Raw genomic sequence first — 17,169 nt, 5'->3', positions numbered from 1 at the left:
AGTATGTTATTGTTGATAAGTAAATATGTTTTTGAAACCGACAAAATATGCTAATTAAAGTCACACGTTCATTTTGGTGCTGATATTATTTCAAATTCTTGTGTCTTACGAAATCTTTCATATGTTTATTTTCTGATCTTTGGCACTATTTCCATTGCTGATATTCCATCAAAGTTGTCAGGCTACTTGATGAATCTATGGTTCCATCTACAGGTAGTACCCTGGAACCATATGTTTTGTTTCATGGCAGCCCAAGTTCCCCGGTCCTGGTACTGATTGCAGGGCAAATCAATTGGGAAGTGATTAACAGTTGCACATCAAACATTGTCCTGTGATTCTGATGTGTCCTGTAGCGCCAATATGGATTCTGCCACCAAACATACAGAAAGCTCTGGACTGATTTGCATTAACCAAAAACATTTATAGTTGCTTCTAAACTGATTAGCATTAACCAAAACATTTATAGTTGCTTCTAAAGAGAAACTAAGATTATTCTAAAGCCCAATTGCTCGAAGAAAGCCTATTTATAGTACCGTGCTGTGTGTAGGAAACTATGAAAAGAATGAATAGTAAAGGGGACCATGCCCTTTTTAGAATCTTGCAAGTGATTCCTTTGTTAGACTCATAATTACAGAAGATTGGATCATAGGCACGGTAAACACCCTGATGAAGTTTCTGCAAATATACAAGAACCCCAGTCAAATTGCCTGCCATGCACAGGGTAAGCAAACTAACGAAGAAGCACAACTGTCTCAAAATGAATATTATCCAAGGCAGGATCATGCCTTATGGAAAATAGTGACGGTGACTACGTGGATGCTTCTATTCATTCTGATCCATCAGAGATATCAAAATGGGAATCCTGACAAAATGGAAAATGAATAGGAATGAACTGGAGAATGTAAGTGCTTTACAAATGCCATCAAACACTTCTGAGGGAGAAATTTCACAATTATCTAGAAAGGGGAAAAATCTAGTCTCCAACATAAAAAAGAAAAATGAAGAGCAACAAAGTCCAATTTCGACCAATAAATCACATACGATCAGTCATCCCATGTAGTACATGTATAGTTTAACAAGAGCTAAACATAGTCCTCTCACATGCATCATACGACACAAACTAGTTATTAGTAATTCCAAAGCATAAACCTAACCAATGAGAGAACAAAAACCCAAGCAGTGCCATCAGCATAGAGACAATCAGTAACGCTGAACCATTAGACGCACGAAATCATAGCTTACAAAACTAGATAAAGGCCAAACCAGATGCATACCTCTTGTCATTCTTTAACATCAAAAGAGAGAACTCAGATGCCTCTAACTGGCTGTCAAGCGTTCATGCCAACTGGCACCTCAAAAGTAAACAAAAACATCCACCATTACAAACATAAAACTAAGCTCCAAAAAGGACTCGTGACAGTCAGGCTTTTTCTGCATAACATCTCGCCCAACTTCCTTCCAGTATTCAACTAATTTATGGTCTTGGGGTTTCACCTGTTCTAGCTTGCCTGCAGCAAATATGGCGTATGCATTCAGCAGCATACCTGTGGAGTAGACCAAGACAGCAGCAAAACATGTCAGCCCACTATGAATATTCTAGCCAGATGTTGGGGAAATTGAACAAGAAACACAAAAATAACCTCAAATAATTTGATGGAAACAAGAGGTTAAAGTTAGATCCACTCACTTGCCCAATGCCAGGGAGCTGGGGTCACATGAGTCCAGTCACCTTTCAAGTAACGTTCAGAAAGATCAATGATCAACTGAGCACGCTTCCACTGCAAGCCCAGGCTCCGCAACTTATCCACCATCTGCTCCTTCAGTTTCTTGTTCACGGACTTTGCATCAGGAAACTGAAGGAAAAAACCTGGCAATACTTTTCGAACCTGCACCCGAGGTGACACGTGAATCGGCCGCGGCCATGGACAAGTACAATCTATATTCATGTTCAATTTTTGTTTGGAACTTGTTTCCCTTGTCATTTTTTCCATATTAGAAAAAGACCTTTTTGAAGGCTTTATTATGGGGGCAGGGGGGATGTGGTCTCTCTACTACTCAGCATGTATATATCAGCATTTTCATTCTGACCAGTCGCTAAGGAAAGAGCAGTAGCAACCTATCTAGGAATCCTAGCAAGCAAGAACACTGTGCAGGGAGAGAATTAATTGAAACAAGAAAATCCAGTTCATACCCAGATATCAGGTATGTTATTATATGCAGCTTATTTTCCCTCCTTTCTTTTCTTTTTTTGAAACTTTTAGGTTCCCATTAAGCCATTCAACTCTGCACCCAAGTTGTTTTCCCACTTTATCTTATCCTTTTAAGATTATGCGTTCGCCAAAGGTTCTATGATATATCTGCCCTCATCAGATTATTTCCAAACAGTTGGAGTATGGTGCAGCATAAAACAGGATTTGAAAGAACATTGAACATAAAGTTCCCAAAGATCTTGCCATTGGTCAATTTAGGAAGACCGAAAGAAAGGAAACAGAGCAACAGATCGGAACATTGTTTGTTTCTTCTTTTATGGTTATGCAATCCACTTACAATGTGTTACTATAGTCAGAGTAACCAAATAATTTCTCAGCATCACCATTGCACTTGCATCCGATTGTAGGTTGGCTGGTGGCACCATACATGCTCGCGTACTTGTATATCGAATTTGCTCCACCATGGTCAATAAGGAAGTCATGATCAATGTTGAAGGTCCGTTGTATTTACCATAGTTATGGCTATTTTCCTACTTTCCAAAGCTTTGACCTGAAGATCAAGATTGATCAGTACCAACTATTCTTCCACATGGTCATGATCAATATCATGCAAATCCGAGTGAATAAGCTTTGGCAAATACATTTGCCTTCTTTTTGGGCTTTGCTATCAATTCGGATAACAATTTGTTCCCACCCTCCCTTCAATTTTCTTATAGCCTTCCTGGTTCATCAATTTGAGCAAATTAATATAGGATTCAGCTAGTAGGAAACTTCAACTTGCTTCGACATCAGCATCATCAAGATGGAACAAGCAATCCAGGGTGAGTTTTTTCATGGTTTACAACCTTCACCAAGCTTTAATTTCACAATCAAACAATAATGGAGTCAATAATACTTTGAACCATAATGTGATTACAGAGAATTGAATAATTAGTGATACATCTTCTATATTAAACAATATCCTTCAAATCACATGGGTATACCTTTTATAGTTTCTTCCAATTACAACATAAATAGAAAATAATCTTGAGCCATCCCCTTTTTCTAAAAAAAATACTTATATGATATATACAAAATACGTAAAATTTATTGATATCTTCAATTATTTTAGATAGTAATTTTTTAAAATATTTTTAAAAGGAATGAAATAAAAAGTATATCCATTTTTCATTTTATATCAAATAGAAAAAGTTAATTCTTTGTATGAAAAGAATTGATAACTAAAATGAATACCATACCCCGAAGTTATATGTGGACCTCTAGAGAGTTGTTACATTCAACCTGTCCAAATTATTGATGAGGAGTTTTTTAGACATTTGGTAAGTGGTATATGTGGCCTCATTAAAATTAACAATAATGATATAGGGACGCTTGGCCAAAGGACCTCAAGTAAATTATGTGGTCTTATTATATCCGTAGGAAGAAGGATTAGTGTGACCCTCATCCGATTTACCGATTCATCAAGGAGGATTTATATGGCATCATTGAAGAATTCATACTGCCTTGTCGGCACCGAAACTAACAAATTCCACCCAAGATGCCATAATAATCTATCCAAACTACCATAATAAGCCCAAGCAATCCAAAAGGAGACCAAGCCATTATGGGAAACATTTAATATGGCAAGCTTCCATAGTAACCCAAGCATCATGGGAAACTTAAATTGATGCTTACTAAGTTGTATATTATTGATTCGAACCAAACCCAAAACGTTCGGGTTCAGGTGAGTCCATTTTGAATCGGCTTCATCCTTTCTTGACCCCAAACTACACCCGAATGACATTAGGATTCAATCAGGTGAGAAAAAGATCCAGATCTGACCCAGATTTTTAGATCGGGTCCAATTTTCGAACCCAACCCAATTCACGAGTCTTCAAATATGGATTGAGTCAAGTCTAATCAAGTTGGCACCGTGTTGGCTCACAGGTTGACCAAAGCAACTTGAAGTTCTGATGCTAAGATAAAAATATTGAGAACATAGAAAATTAATATCATTAAAAGATAAAAACGAAATATTTCTGTTATATAATTTACAACATTTTAAGATTTAATTATAAGTCTACGAAATGACGCAATTATTGAAGAAATCTATCAAGAAATCTCAAACATTTTCCCACTTTATTTATTTTTGTTTACTCAGATTTTACATCATCCCTCGTGAAAGGCATCAAAGGCTATTCAATGATGCTTGATTATAAGCACTAATCTTTTGTAATCCTCTAAGCCCACTATAAAACAACTACACACATGAATCCTATTCCGCGCTCATTCCGAAGAAAAGGAGTGGGACATCCCGGGACATGATTATTGGAAATGGCTATACTAAAATCTTAATATATTTCACGTAATCTACATGTTGCATTAAACAAAGGTTACAATTATCATTGCAAATTGTACAATCTACATTCTTGTTAAAAAGAGATCGTTTACATGTATCTAGTAAAAGCAATGTTCATTATGGTGAATTCAAATTGAAGTTTGTAGCATGTCAATGCTAATAATATTCAAATGTTTTTTGAACTAGAGCTAAAATCTAAACATTGTTCAAAAAATTCAGAATTGCAAACATCTAAATCCTCTTTTTCAGAATTCCTAGGCCGCTTCATCGCATTTGTTCAAAACTCTAGCTCTAGGTCTTGCATCAATGCAGTATTCATTGCAAACCCAATCCATACAAAGTTTAAGATGATATCTTCTTCAATAAAGAAGAAACAATTATAAAACTATGAAGGTTATCTGATGCAAAATTATTGTTACAAAGCATAATTCCAAGTATGGTCTTCCAAAGAAGAAAGATCAATCAATTACAACTAATTCTATAGTGAAATCACAAAAGGGACATCCGTCAAACCATAGGAAGGAAGATCCACATCTTTTCCACCAAAACCTACACATCCCACTTCGAAACCTTGTCCATCATAAAGTTTTGGATAGTGTCAGGCCGCCTTTTACAAGATTTGTGCATCCATCACTTTTAGGTGTGGTGAACGAACAAAATCAAACATTTTGCCAATAAGGATTGGAAAGAAAGGGATTGATAAGATTACAAGGAAAGCAAGATGTTGGTTCTAAGACCTTTCAACAAGAAACCACTTTTGATAGAAAATCTTGTCAATAGACATTGTTCTTAGACAAGCTAGTATAGGTCATCAAGAAAACATTGCTTCAAAATCTCTTGATAACAAAGTAACATACTACTATGGATAGCGCAATCCATTCACATTGGTCCATAATGCGATGACCCAAATATATGGAGCTCCAAAACTCCCTATTTACTCTAGGCACATTGTGTTTGAGATTACAGGCATCATTTATACGTACATATATACATATATACATACAAGCATACATGCATGCATGCATGCATCCATACATGAAATGCATACATACACACATGCATGCAAGCATGTATCCATCCATCCATTTATGTGCATCATGCTTGCATGCATATAGTTTGAGCATTAGGATTTAGGGATATACCTGCTAAGTATAAGATTTTACCATAAACCTTGACAAATTAACAAATAATTCATCATCATATTTTATATACGCATGTATACATATAGATACATAGTACCAAGCTTTAAATAATGGTGGAACAGCTTGATGTCCACCAGGAATGGGCCGAGATGGGGCGAGTCGTTTACCATCCTGAGTGTTGGTATGAAAGGTGTCTCATCCATGGAAAAAAAAAATACTAGGACAAACCTATCCGGCATTATTTAAGACCTTGATACATGCATGCATGCATACATGTGTATATAAATATATACATACATATATATGCTTGTGCATGTCTTTATTTAACCATTGTTATTAAATGACTAGATCATTAATTATAGATGTTTAAATCACTTAAAAGTTGATTAGGTGATTAAATAAAGGAAATTATGCATGTCTATATGCATGAGTTGCCTTAGCTATCAAGTTAACATGAGTCATAAAACTAAGCGTGCAAGTTGACCAAAGTCACAAATTTTCCAACCTTGTTAAACAAACTAGTTACAAAAGGTGAAAGTTACATTAAAAAGAGAAACGGAGCTATTTGTTTAACTTTTAAGAGGAAAAAAAGCTTCCTTTGTTAGGTTTGATTTGATTAAAGAAATATTTACACTACTTTGATGTTCAATTGTATTGAAAGTGTAGTTAGCACTTGAATGAGGTGGATTTAAAATTTGGGAGGCCTGTGTGGTGTTCTATAACATAAGATGCATTGTTATCAGGACACAGCACATGAGTGTCAAATGCCCATGTGTCATAAAGTGTCTGACATAGCAAGCTTAGAAAATTAAGGACATGGCACAAATTTCATACATATATATATGTATTTCATATGTATATATGTTCATATGTATATATGCATGAGTGCAATGACACACACATGATACACATGTAGCACCTCACACACTAAATAAATATCAGGTCTGTTTTTGAACCACTGAGGGAAAACTTGAAGTTTCTTCTAAATAAAGCCCAACCCTCTTGGCTCATGGTGAATCGGATCTAATAACCATTTGATCTTAAACCCACTTTCCATAAGATATGCGCTGCAGATCTTTCTACATTCTAAATCCCTAAGGATCAATAAGGTTCCTATGGCTTGCCTCCTATAGCAATGAAGGTGATAGACATGCCTATAGCAATGGGATGCCCATTAAGTGTCTTGAGTAATTTTTCAAAATCAATGAATATTTAATATTGGGCTATCATGTGAGAAATAAGATTCTAATCTCAAACACGAACTAATTAGATTCGTAGCTGAGGTTAAGACCCTCAATTATATGATTGTAACTACAGATATAGAAAGCTGATGATATATGATTTGTTTGTGGCTCTATACGAACCAAAGTCAAAAGTGCAATGTAAGGAAACGATATAGACATCAGGAAAACTATTTTGTTAAGGTGATAAGGTGAAAGGGCCTGTAAGTGTACAGAATGACCTTGTGTGATATTTAGAAAATAGCCAAGGCCAACAAACATAAACATATTACCTTATTCTGTTATTATGATTGGAGGATTGCTTTGTACATAAGGTGATTCCAACTTGGGAGAAGCAATGCTACACAAACATCTGTCCATGTTGGAAAATATGCTAGCACATCAAATTAGTAAATAGAAAGGCAAGGAAGGAGAGAGAGGAAAAAAAAGTAGCTAGAATGAGAAGGGGAAGAAAAGAGGGAAAAGCCCACAACCACCGCCTTGCACAGCAATTGTTGACTACTATATGCCACTGTGCATGGGCATTTCTACTACCCATATAGGAAAGAAGAAAGACAATCATATGGTGAGAACCTGATGAGAGTGATTTATGACAACATATAACTTAAGAAATAATTAGAGCTAGAAGTGGGCCGGGCCGGATTGGGCCATGCCCCTACTCGAACCTGGCCCAAATTTTTCTCGAGCTTCGGGACAAGCTTAGACCCCAAAATTTTTGGATAATCCAGGCTCAATCCCGAGCCCGAGCCTAGCCCAAATTATCCGTTTGGGCCAAGAATAGATTCAGCCAGACCCGATTGAAATTTAATATTTCATAATATTGCTTCACAAGGCAATAATCTAGTTAAAAATTTGGCTTTCTCCTATAGCACATGTAAATGATGCATGATACATTATTCTCAGCCAATGACATACTCGAGCCCGGCCCAAAAAACAAATGGGCTCTACATTTTAAGCCCAAACTCAATTGAATTTTGTCGGGCCTAGCCCGAAGCCCAGCCCAAGCGCATTTCCAGCCCTTTCTATACATTACCTCTACTCTTCCTAAGCAAGTTCATGTAAAGAGGCCATGCAATGGCATGTGGCAATTCATCCATGATGTGGATAAATTAGTTTCTTTTTTAGTTCTAACAATGACAACTAGTTATACATTTTCACAAGTTTCGATAGGAACTTTGCAATTGTATGTTTCCATCAAGGGAAACTCCAGGTCCAGTTAACACCGACATGGGTTCGGATGATAAAATTTTGATTTTGAGAATCATGAATGGGCCGCATGAAGCAGCTAATTTGACATATTAGTGCAGCCTTAGCAGCTCTAAGGCTTCAAAATAAAATTGATATGTTTCAAGTCCCAAATCTTGCAAGATCTGAAATTCTTCTTATAAACAGGAAAAAAAAGAGAGGGCTAAAGAAGAAAAGAAGATGGAATACAGGAGGAAAATAAGTCCAGAGAAATTAGGCAAGAATTGATGAAGGGCATCTGAGACTAGCACCTTCAGTAACATCAAGAACACCTCAAATTTCGAAAATTATATTTGGCAAAATCATGCAATGGTCGTACCCAAAACAAAATTAGGAGAACATGGCGATAGCACAAGCAGAACATTGGCTTGAAGAGGAGAGTGGAAGAAATAAGGTTTGATATGATGACACAAAAGTGATGTTTAAGGCAACTAGAAAGTGATGAAATTACACCCAAAATCTAGTGATAAAAATTCAAGAATGCAGACAACAAAACATCTAGGCATCTTTTCTAACGTCCATAGGCTACTTCGTTGCTCATGTTTAAAGCCTTTTCTCAAGGTTTTCCGTCAATTTGGTACTCATTGCAAATGAACGAATAAAACTTTTTCTGTTTATCTTCCTTATGCAAGCAAGGGCAACTCATCTCACAATAAAACTTTTGGGGGAGAAAAGGGAAGCTACCTGATCGCCCGTTGTTACATTGAGCAGGATGCATATAACCAGGACCCTCCAGGGATCGAAGCAGTGTCTTTCTTGCAGGAGGTTGTGGGACGACCGCGGAGCATCCCACATATCGTGATCACTGACTCTCCTGTAGGCGTCCGAGTACTTCTCCTCGGCAGATAGCTGGATGCTGCGCCGCTTTCTCCTCCCCTTGCTGCGTTTCTGCGGCTGCCTGTTTGCATCCGTCCTGCCTTTGTTGCCCGTCGTCCTTGGCCTCTTCCTGGTGGCCGCGCCACTGGATGAGGCTTTCGCCTTCCCATTGATATCTTTCTTGACATCAACGACGACAAACCTCTCGGCAGGACAGGGGAAGAAACGGGTGACCCGTCTGACGGTGGTGGTGGAGGCGGCTGTCATCTTCCTTTTCCTATTCCTGAGAGACGGCGGTGGAGGAGGAGTGCCGGGGCTAAGGAGGTCTTCTCCCTTTCCTATTCTATCATCAACCCTTCTTCCTTTGTAGGCAAAGGATGCAATGAACTCGGCAGGCGACAGGCCGTTGAGGATGCTCGCCGGTCTTGTCATGGTGGTCTTCTTCCTATTGGTAGTGCTCTGGAGCGACGATGATGGTAGTGGTGGTGGTGGAGGAGGAGTATTGTTGTTGTTGCTGTTGTTGCTGCTGCTGTTGTTAGGGCTGAGGAGGCGCCATCCCTGTCCTACTCTTTTATCAACCCTTCCTCCTCCTCCTCCTCCTCCTCCTCCTCCGCTGCTGTTCCTCTTCCTGATACCATCGTCATGTCCTCCGCCTCCTCCTTTGTAGGCGAAGGATGCGAAGAACTCTTCAAGCGATTGGCCGTCGAAGGCAGGCTTGCTGCTGGTGGCCATGGTTTCCTATCGATCTCCTCCCCTTCTTCAGGGATTTCAGCTCGGCAATTCAATTAAAAAAGAAACGGAACGAAAGAAACAAACCGCGGCAAAACGAAACTTGAATTTGAGACCAGGCGCCGAAGAGCAAAGATAGGGCATCCCCGCTCGACCTGCCGTTACCCTCACCCTCCACCCTACGCACATACCTTCTCTTCCCCGTCTTTAAAACAAACAAATAAATAAATAAATAAATTTATTAATTTAATTTTCGACCCGATCTAACCATTTAATTCATCAAACTCACCCAGTCAAGTTGTCATGCCCCCGACTCATAAATAACTCTCCCCACAAGTATTCAAGACATCTCAATATGATATCATAATTATGCAGCAGAATCATTAATCAATAATATGCAAACTTTATTTTTTTAACTAACACAACTTACTATATTTCACAATTCTAACAATAGTTTTAAGATAAAACATCAATTTAAATAAACCCTAATCTAGAATAACTTGTGTCAGAGTTTTTCAAATCGTTCTCTCATATTGAAAACCCTTGTAGTCTAGTTCTATAAATTTGAAAAAAAATAATAAATCGTATAATAAACTAAACAACCCAGTAAGCAATGAGCACTCTAGCTAGATAAATCAGGCAATAATATACAGAAAATAAGTATATACGCAATACTAAGATACAAATCAAATCTTTCTTAAATTCTGAAAAATTCTTTTTTCATGAATTCGAATTTTTTCAAATATTCAATTTATCTTATCGATCCTAAGCTATGACCACATGTTCTCTATGGCAGGGTCATAACACCAACTAATCTTCTTGCAGTAAGCTGCGCATCATTTTGCAGCAAAGTCCTTCAGGACCGTTAGTCTGCTGGCGGTATGTCACTAATCATCTTAAACACGACCTTTAAGACAAATCATATGCCAACGTATTTGTTAGATATATGCCCTAGAAGCCAATCTGACTGACACATTATTAATTCTGGGACATAGTTTTGTACTTGACTTTATTATTATTGAATAATAAATGGGGCATCTTTTTCATTCATATTATTTATGTGTCTATGAATCGTCCAAGAAATTAATAAGATGATGATACATATTCTCAAGAGTTGAGAATTTGAGCCATGTATCATTGGTGATTAATTTCTAAATTCTCCTGATCAATGGATCATCACGAGGACGGTGATCGATCCGATGAGATCAGTGCACAGATCGCTTTCCTTATGGATGGACGAGACTCGAGTCCACAGTGTAGGGACACTGAAGTGATAGTGCAGGTGCTTGTTAGAGAACAAGGGTACTGAGCGTGACCAAGACAAGAAGTCACTTGGATGTCTATCCACTCGTCAGTGACTTGCTTGATGTTGCAATAGTGTGACTGGTCCTTTGACCTGCGGTGCTTCGGCTACTCATAGTGAGGTTATTGTAGTTTGATTGCACATATACATGGTCTCTAGTCATATAGGTCCTTGTAGTGTAGATTGGCTGCAGTAGGTTCACTGTAGGAGTAGGGTATTCACCTACATGGAATCTATCGACCTTGGTAGATGAGGAGTGATCCTATGTGATTTATAAGACTGAGTTCTAAGACCTTGGCCAGAGCAGTATATACAGTGGAGAAAGAGTTTTTCACTCTCGAACTCAAGTCGAATAAATCTAGACATATGACAGACGACGGGGTTTGACGAGTTATCCATGACCTCCGGTCTGTAGGGATCCACGATAAAAGAACTGTATCATACGATAACTGCACCTAAAGGTTCATCATTCCATTTCGCTGGGTGGCCCACTACATGCTACTAGGTGTCACTGATGGATGGTGAGACTAACAGGGACCATCTTGATGGTCGATGTTGCCCAAGGTGACAAGCCAAGAGGGAGAGGGTGAATTGGTTTCTCTAAAATTTTTACTACCTTAATTGAGTTAATTGATGAGTGAGTGAAGTTAAAACAATACACAATGCAAACACACAAGAAGTATAGTGGTTCGGTGCTCTCCTAAGTACCTACGTCCACTCCCCAAGCGACCCCTTGGGAATTCACTATAATCCCTCGGATTACAGTTGGATTGTTTTCCGGGCTCACAATCCAAAAACCTTTACACTTTGGTTTTCCGGGATCACCAAAACCTATGTTGGTTTTACGGGCTCACCAACAAACCTTCACAGTTGGTTTTACGAGTCACCAACAAACCTACACCGTTGGTTTTACGGGCTCACCAACAAACCTTTACAAGGTGATTAAGAAGAAGAAGAAAGTTGAAACTCTTAGATGAGCAAATATAACAACTATGAGCTACAAAGAAGAGTTAGAATATAGTTATCGCTTTGATGAGACTTCTCTCTTCTTTGTCAAGATTGCTTCACTCTTCAAGGGTTGGTGGAGCTCTTAATGTCTCTTAGAATCTGCTCAACCACTTCCTTTTGGCTCTTTGAATGAAGCACTTGATGAAGAATGCTAGGGCTTTTTCTTTCTTGAATGAGCTTTGATTGATTTGCCAAAGGATCTTTTCTCTGATGAATAGTGTTACTTTAAATACGTTTCCTTATCCATTGGTCACCCCTTATTGGTTAGATTTCAAAAATTAGCCGTTACTTGCTGTTGGGAGGTCAAAAAGTACTTCTGCAGAACTAGCCGTTATGCTTCAAAAAGTACTTCTGCAGAACTAGCCGTTATGCTTCTGCCCGTGCTGGGTCGACCCAAACTTTCCTGGGGTCGACTCAAACCACTGTTCATCATACTTGGGGTCAACTCAACTTTCACTGGGGTCGACTCCTGCTACATTGGGGTCGGCCCTCTCAGGAAACACAGAACCTTATATTTCAGCTATTTTTCACTAGGGTCGACTCAAACCCTTTTGGGGTCGACTCAAGCCATAGTGGGGTCGACTCAAGTTCCATTGGGGTCGACCCTCTCAGGGATTGCAGAGACACAATTTGAACGACATAGCCTTAGGGTCGACTCATGTTCAGTTGGGGTCGATTCCATTGGGGTCGACTCAAGCATTCTTGGGGTCGGTTCCATCTGGGGTCGGCTCAAGGAAAGTTGGGGTCGGCCCTCTCAGTAAATTTCAGAGACTTATTTTCTTGAGGCTTGAAGCTGGGGTCGACTCAAGGTTCCTTGGGGTCGGCTCCTCTCCTGGGGTGGACTCAAGCTTACTTGGGGTCGACTCCACTACTATTCATGCCGTGCCATTTTTGCAGAGGTGTGCCTGATGGTTCCATGATGTGCCAGGGTCGACTCCACCGATGTTGGGATCGACTCATTTCATACTTTGCTGCATCTTTAGGTTAGACTCATCCATACAATCAATGAAATACGTTTCAAGCAGTTTTGAATGTATGCCATGGGTAGTGCTACATACTCTTAACAATTAAAATTACTATTTGCCCTTAAGAGTATATTTCACTTGAAACTTTGCTAAATTAGAATTTATAATTTTCTATCCCTTTTCTATCACAAATTTAATCTCATTATTAATCGTTGAAAGACATCTTGATCTCATTCTTCTAATGTATCGAGAGTGTCGAACTCAGTAGTGATGTATCACGTTAACTTGTATGCTAATTAGATATTTCCTCAATCATTGTGTTAATCATCAAAATAACACTATCATACTCAATCTTCCCCTTTTTGATGATTACAAAACATTGAGTATAAACTGATTGATACTTATATTGAAATTAGGAGTTTTGTTTTAGAAGGAGCTCAAGTTGCTGAATTTCAGCTTTTCAAATTTGAAAGTGAAAGCTCTCCCTCTTTCATCCAAATATTGCCAATTAGAACTTTTGATTTTCTCCCCCTTTCTTTTGTATTTGGTTAAGGATGAAACTCCAAAAATTTGAGATAAAGCAAGAGTTTCAGGTTATGTATCGAGGCACGAGAAGTATGTGCCAAATTCAGAGATTTTGATTGAAAATTCAGACTTTCTTGTTTTCAAAAATTTTCATTGTTATCTCCCCCTTTTCATTGTTCATTGTTCATTGTTACATATTGCTCCCCCTTGAGTGAATATTATTTCTTTCTATAATTTTTAAACTTATTTCTCCCTTTACATCGCAACTTCCTTCTTTTCTTACTTCTCCCCCTTTTTGTTATCATCAAACAAGTGTATGGCAATAGATAAGTAGAAGCAATAAATGATAAACATTCAAATTTCATTGAGTAAAATGGAACATTGTAGTACATTAAAGCCAAAAGTACAATGTTCTAAAATTAAGGTTCAAAGTACATCAACCAAGTAAAATGCATATAAGAACTAGATAAATCCTAGGCACTAGTCATGATGGACTCCTATAGTGCTAACATCAGGCCTAGGGGGAATTTAAGGGCTGTGATCTAGTCCTCATCCTCCTAGCATAAGTGGCGAGGGAGGTCGAGCCTGACGGGACTGAATCTGGTGTGGACCTTGCTGAGCTGGATGACTCTGTGCCGAAACCTCCGACTCAGCTGCTCGGGGCACAGATGGACCGTGAGCCTCTCTCTCTCTGTGTAATGCTCCCACCTGCTCTCTGAGATCTCTAATCTCAGCAGTCATAATGTCCATCCTGCTCGTCAACCCATCAGAGAGAGTCCTCACCTAAGTTGACACAAGCTCAGTCATCCTACTCCAAAACTCCTTTGTGCATCCCATAGGTACGGATGACGACGGTCCAGCCTCTGAAGGTGCCGTAGGATGATCCTCAGGTACCTCAGCCTCAGGGATGGGGTCTCCAACCTCTGGTGCATCATCCTCCGGTGCATGTATTCCTGCTCCTCCACACACCCACTGTCCGTTCACCTTCTCATAACCCATGCGAACTAGGGACCATGCAGTGTAAGTGTCAGTGAATAATAGATGCCTGGAGATCTCTCCCTCTATAGATATGTCATGCTGTCGAAAGACCAGGGTGAGTATCATACCATAGGGCAGGAAAACTCTCGATTTGCATATAGCCTCTCTCATCTGCCATGATCATCATAGCTGGGAGGTTCAGGGAGTATCCTGAATGACGTGCTCCATAATGACCAAATCTCGCTCAGAGATGTGATCAAATCTCCCCACTTTTTGGAAACAAAATCTGACCTATGAAGTTGTGCAACAACCTCATCTCAGCTGATAGAGAGCTAGCTATCACATTTTCGGAATAGTCAAAATCATCTCTCTCAAAGATCAACTGTAGAGCTCTCAACTTGCTTTCCGGCCTTTCTGGAGTTGCACCTTCGCAGGGGAGATGGAACAACTCACTCAAACTTTCTTCTGAAACCCTAACCCGTACTCCTCGGACCTCAGACACAAGCCCTCCATTCCAACTTTTAGGAAGGCATAGAACTCACGAACCAAGCCCAGGTAGGTCACCAAGTCTAGGGAGCAAAGATACTCCCATCCTTGCCTTCGGATCCAATCCCCCAAATGGAACCTTTCTTGATCCAAAAATTCGGAGTGGATCCTTCTCCCCGTGGTTACCGGTCTCCCCACATATTTAGCAAGTTGAACTGAAGGGGAAGGAGGTGGAGGAGGCTCTAACACGTGTCTCACCTTGTGGGGGCACTGTAGAGAAATCTCTAGCATGTCTATTTACAATGGTTGGTGTGAGACTCTCCCGGATCTCTTAGCAACGGCTTGCTTGGGTCCTATTTTCACCAAATTCTTCCTAGGTCTTGATCTAACGGCGTAGAGAAGCAATCTAGCACTGTTTGGAGATTATTGGAAGGGATTGAAAAGTGAAAATAGGGTTTTAAGAAGAGGACAAGATGAAACAGTGCCCTAGAATAGCTCACGGGTCCCTCTTTAAAAATAGGGTCCCGCCATTGGGTCGACCCTAGATTTTTCTTGGGTCGACTCAACGTGGGGTCGACCCCATTCTGGCTTGGGTCGGCCCCAGTTCAGGCTTTTAAATTTTTTTTTTTTAAAATTCTTCCAATCCTTACCAATTCTTTATGGACAATGATACATGAAGTAAGGAGTCTATAAATGGCTAGTTTGACTAATGTTTCATGAATTTTTGAAATAGGAGGAGAGTATCATGAGACAACTTGTTCCTTTTATATGTCTTCAATCAAAAGGATCACATATGCCTAATTCCCTCCTAAGCATGCAAAATCTATCTTCACTTAAAGGTTTTGTGAATATGTCAGCTAGTTGTTTCTCGGTACACACATGCTCAATACATACATTTCCATTTTGAACATGATCTCTAATGAAATGATACCTTATTTCAATATGTTTGGCTTTAGAGTGCTGAACTGGATTTTGGTAAGGTTAATGGCACTAGTGTTATCACACTTTATAGGAATATTATCTAGTTTAATTCCATAGTCCTCTAGTTGTTGCTTGAGCCATAATACTTGAGCACAGCAACTCCCGGCAGCTATATATTCGGCCTCAGCCGTTGACAATGCTACTGAATTCTGCTTTTTGCTAAACCATTATACTAAGTTATTCCCTAAGAATTGACATGTTCCACTAGTGCTCTTCCTATCTAATTTGCATCCAGCAAAATCTGCATCAGAATATGCAAGCAAATCTAGACAAGAGTCTTTAGAGTACCATAATCCTATATTTGTGGTTCCTCTCAAATATCTAAGGATTCTTTTGACAGCACTTAGATGTGACTTCTTAGGATCTGATTGGTATCTAGCACATATTCTCACACTAAATACTATGTCTGGCCTACTAGCAGTAAGGTAAAGTAAAGATCCAATTAAGCCTCTATAAAGCTTCATATCTATACTTTTTCCTTTTTATCTTTGTCTAGCTTACTAGTGGGATTCATTGGGGTGCCTATTCTCTTGTGATTTTCATTTCCAAACTTCTTTAATATTTCTTTGTGTACTTAGTTTGATGAATAAAGATACTTCCTTAGTTTGCTTGATTTGTAATCCGAGAAAGAAATTAAGTTCTCCCATCATACTCATCTTGAATTCTCCTTGCATTAATTTAGCAAACTCTTTGCAAAGATTATTATTAGTGGCACCAAAGATTATGTCATCTACATATATTTGTACTACTAGCAAATTTTTTCTTTCTTTTGAGAAAAAGTGTTTTATCTACATTTCCTCTACTGAATTCATTATTCAGTAGAAATTTGCTTAGTCGATCATACCAAGCCCTAGTGCTTGTTTCAATCCATATAATGCCTTATGTAATCTAAACACATGATTTGGCAATTCATGATTCTCAAAACCAGGAGGTTGCTCTACATATACTTCTTCCTCTATAAAACCGTTTAAGAAGGCACTTTTTACATCCATTTGATACAATTTGAAATCCCATGAAGCATGCTAGAAGTAATCTAATAGCTTCTAATCTGCCACGGGAGCAAATGTTTTCTCAAATCTATCCCTTCTTCTGATTGTATTCCTTAGCTACAAGTCTAGCTTTATTTCTTATAACTACTCCATTTTCATCTAATTTATTTCTAAGATCTATTTTGTTCCAATTACAGAGTTATGCTTTGGTCT

At 38.9% G+C, this 17,169-nt stretch overlaps 1 protein-coding gene across 1 annotated transcript; it reads right to left on the bottom strand.

Moving 5' to 3' along the window:
- Positions 1-632: 632 nt before the first annotated feature.
- LOC120106755 lies at positions 633-9,897 on the bottom strand (the record flags this gene model as incomplete). Its single annotated transcript, XM_039119805.1, has 4 exons — positions 8,861-9,897; positions 1,692-1,886; positions 1,545-1,596; positions 633-707 (listed from the first exon to the last, which is right to left on the bottom strand). Coding segments are annotated over exons 1-4 (1,186 nt in total), but the record flags the coding sequence as incomplete, so codon positions are not given.
- Between the last annotated feature and the right edge of the window lie 7,272 nt (positions 9,898-17,169).

The sequence above is a fragment of the Phoenix dactylifera genome, unplaced genomic scaffold (genome assembly GCF_009389715.1).
Source record: "Phoenix dactylifera cultivar Barhee BC4 unplaced genomic scaffold, palm_55x_up_171113_PBpolish2nd_filt_p 000620F, whole genome shotgun sequence".
Taxonomy (NCBI): domain Eukaryota; kingdom Viridiplantae; phylum Streptophyta; class Magnoliopsida; order Arecales; family Arecaceae; genus Phoenix; species Phoenix dactylifera.
The sequence above is the reverse complement of the archived record's forward strand: the minus strand, read 5'-3'. Positions and strand labels throughout refer to the sequence as shown.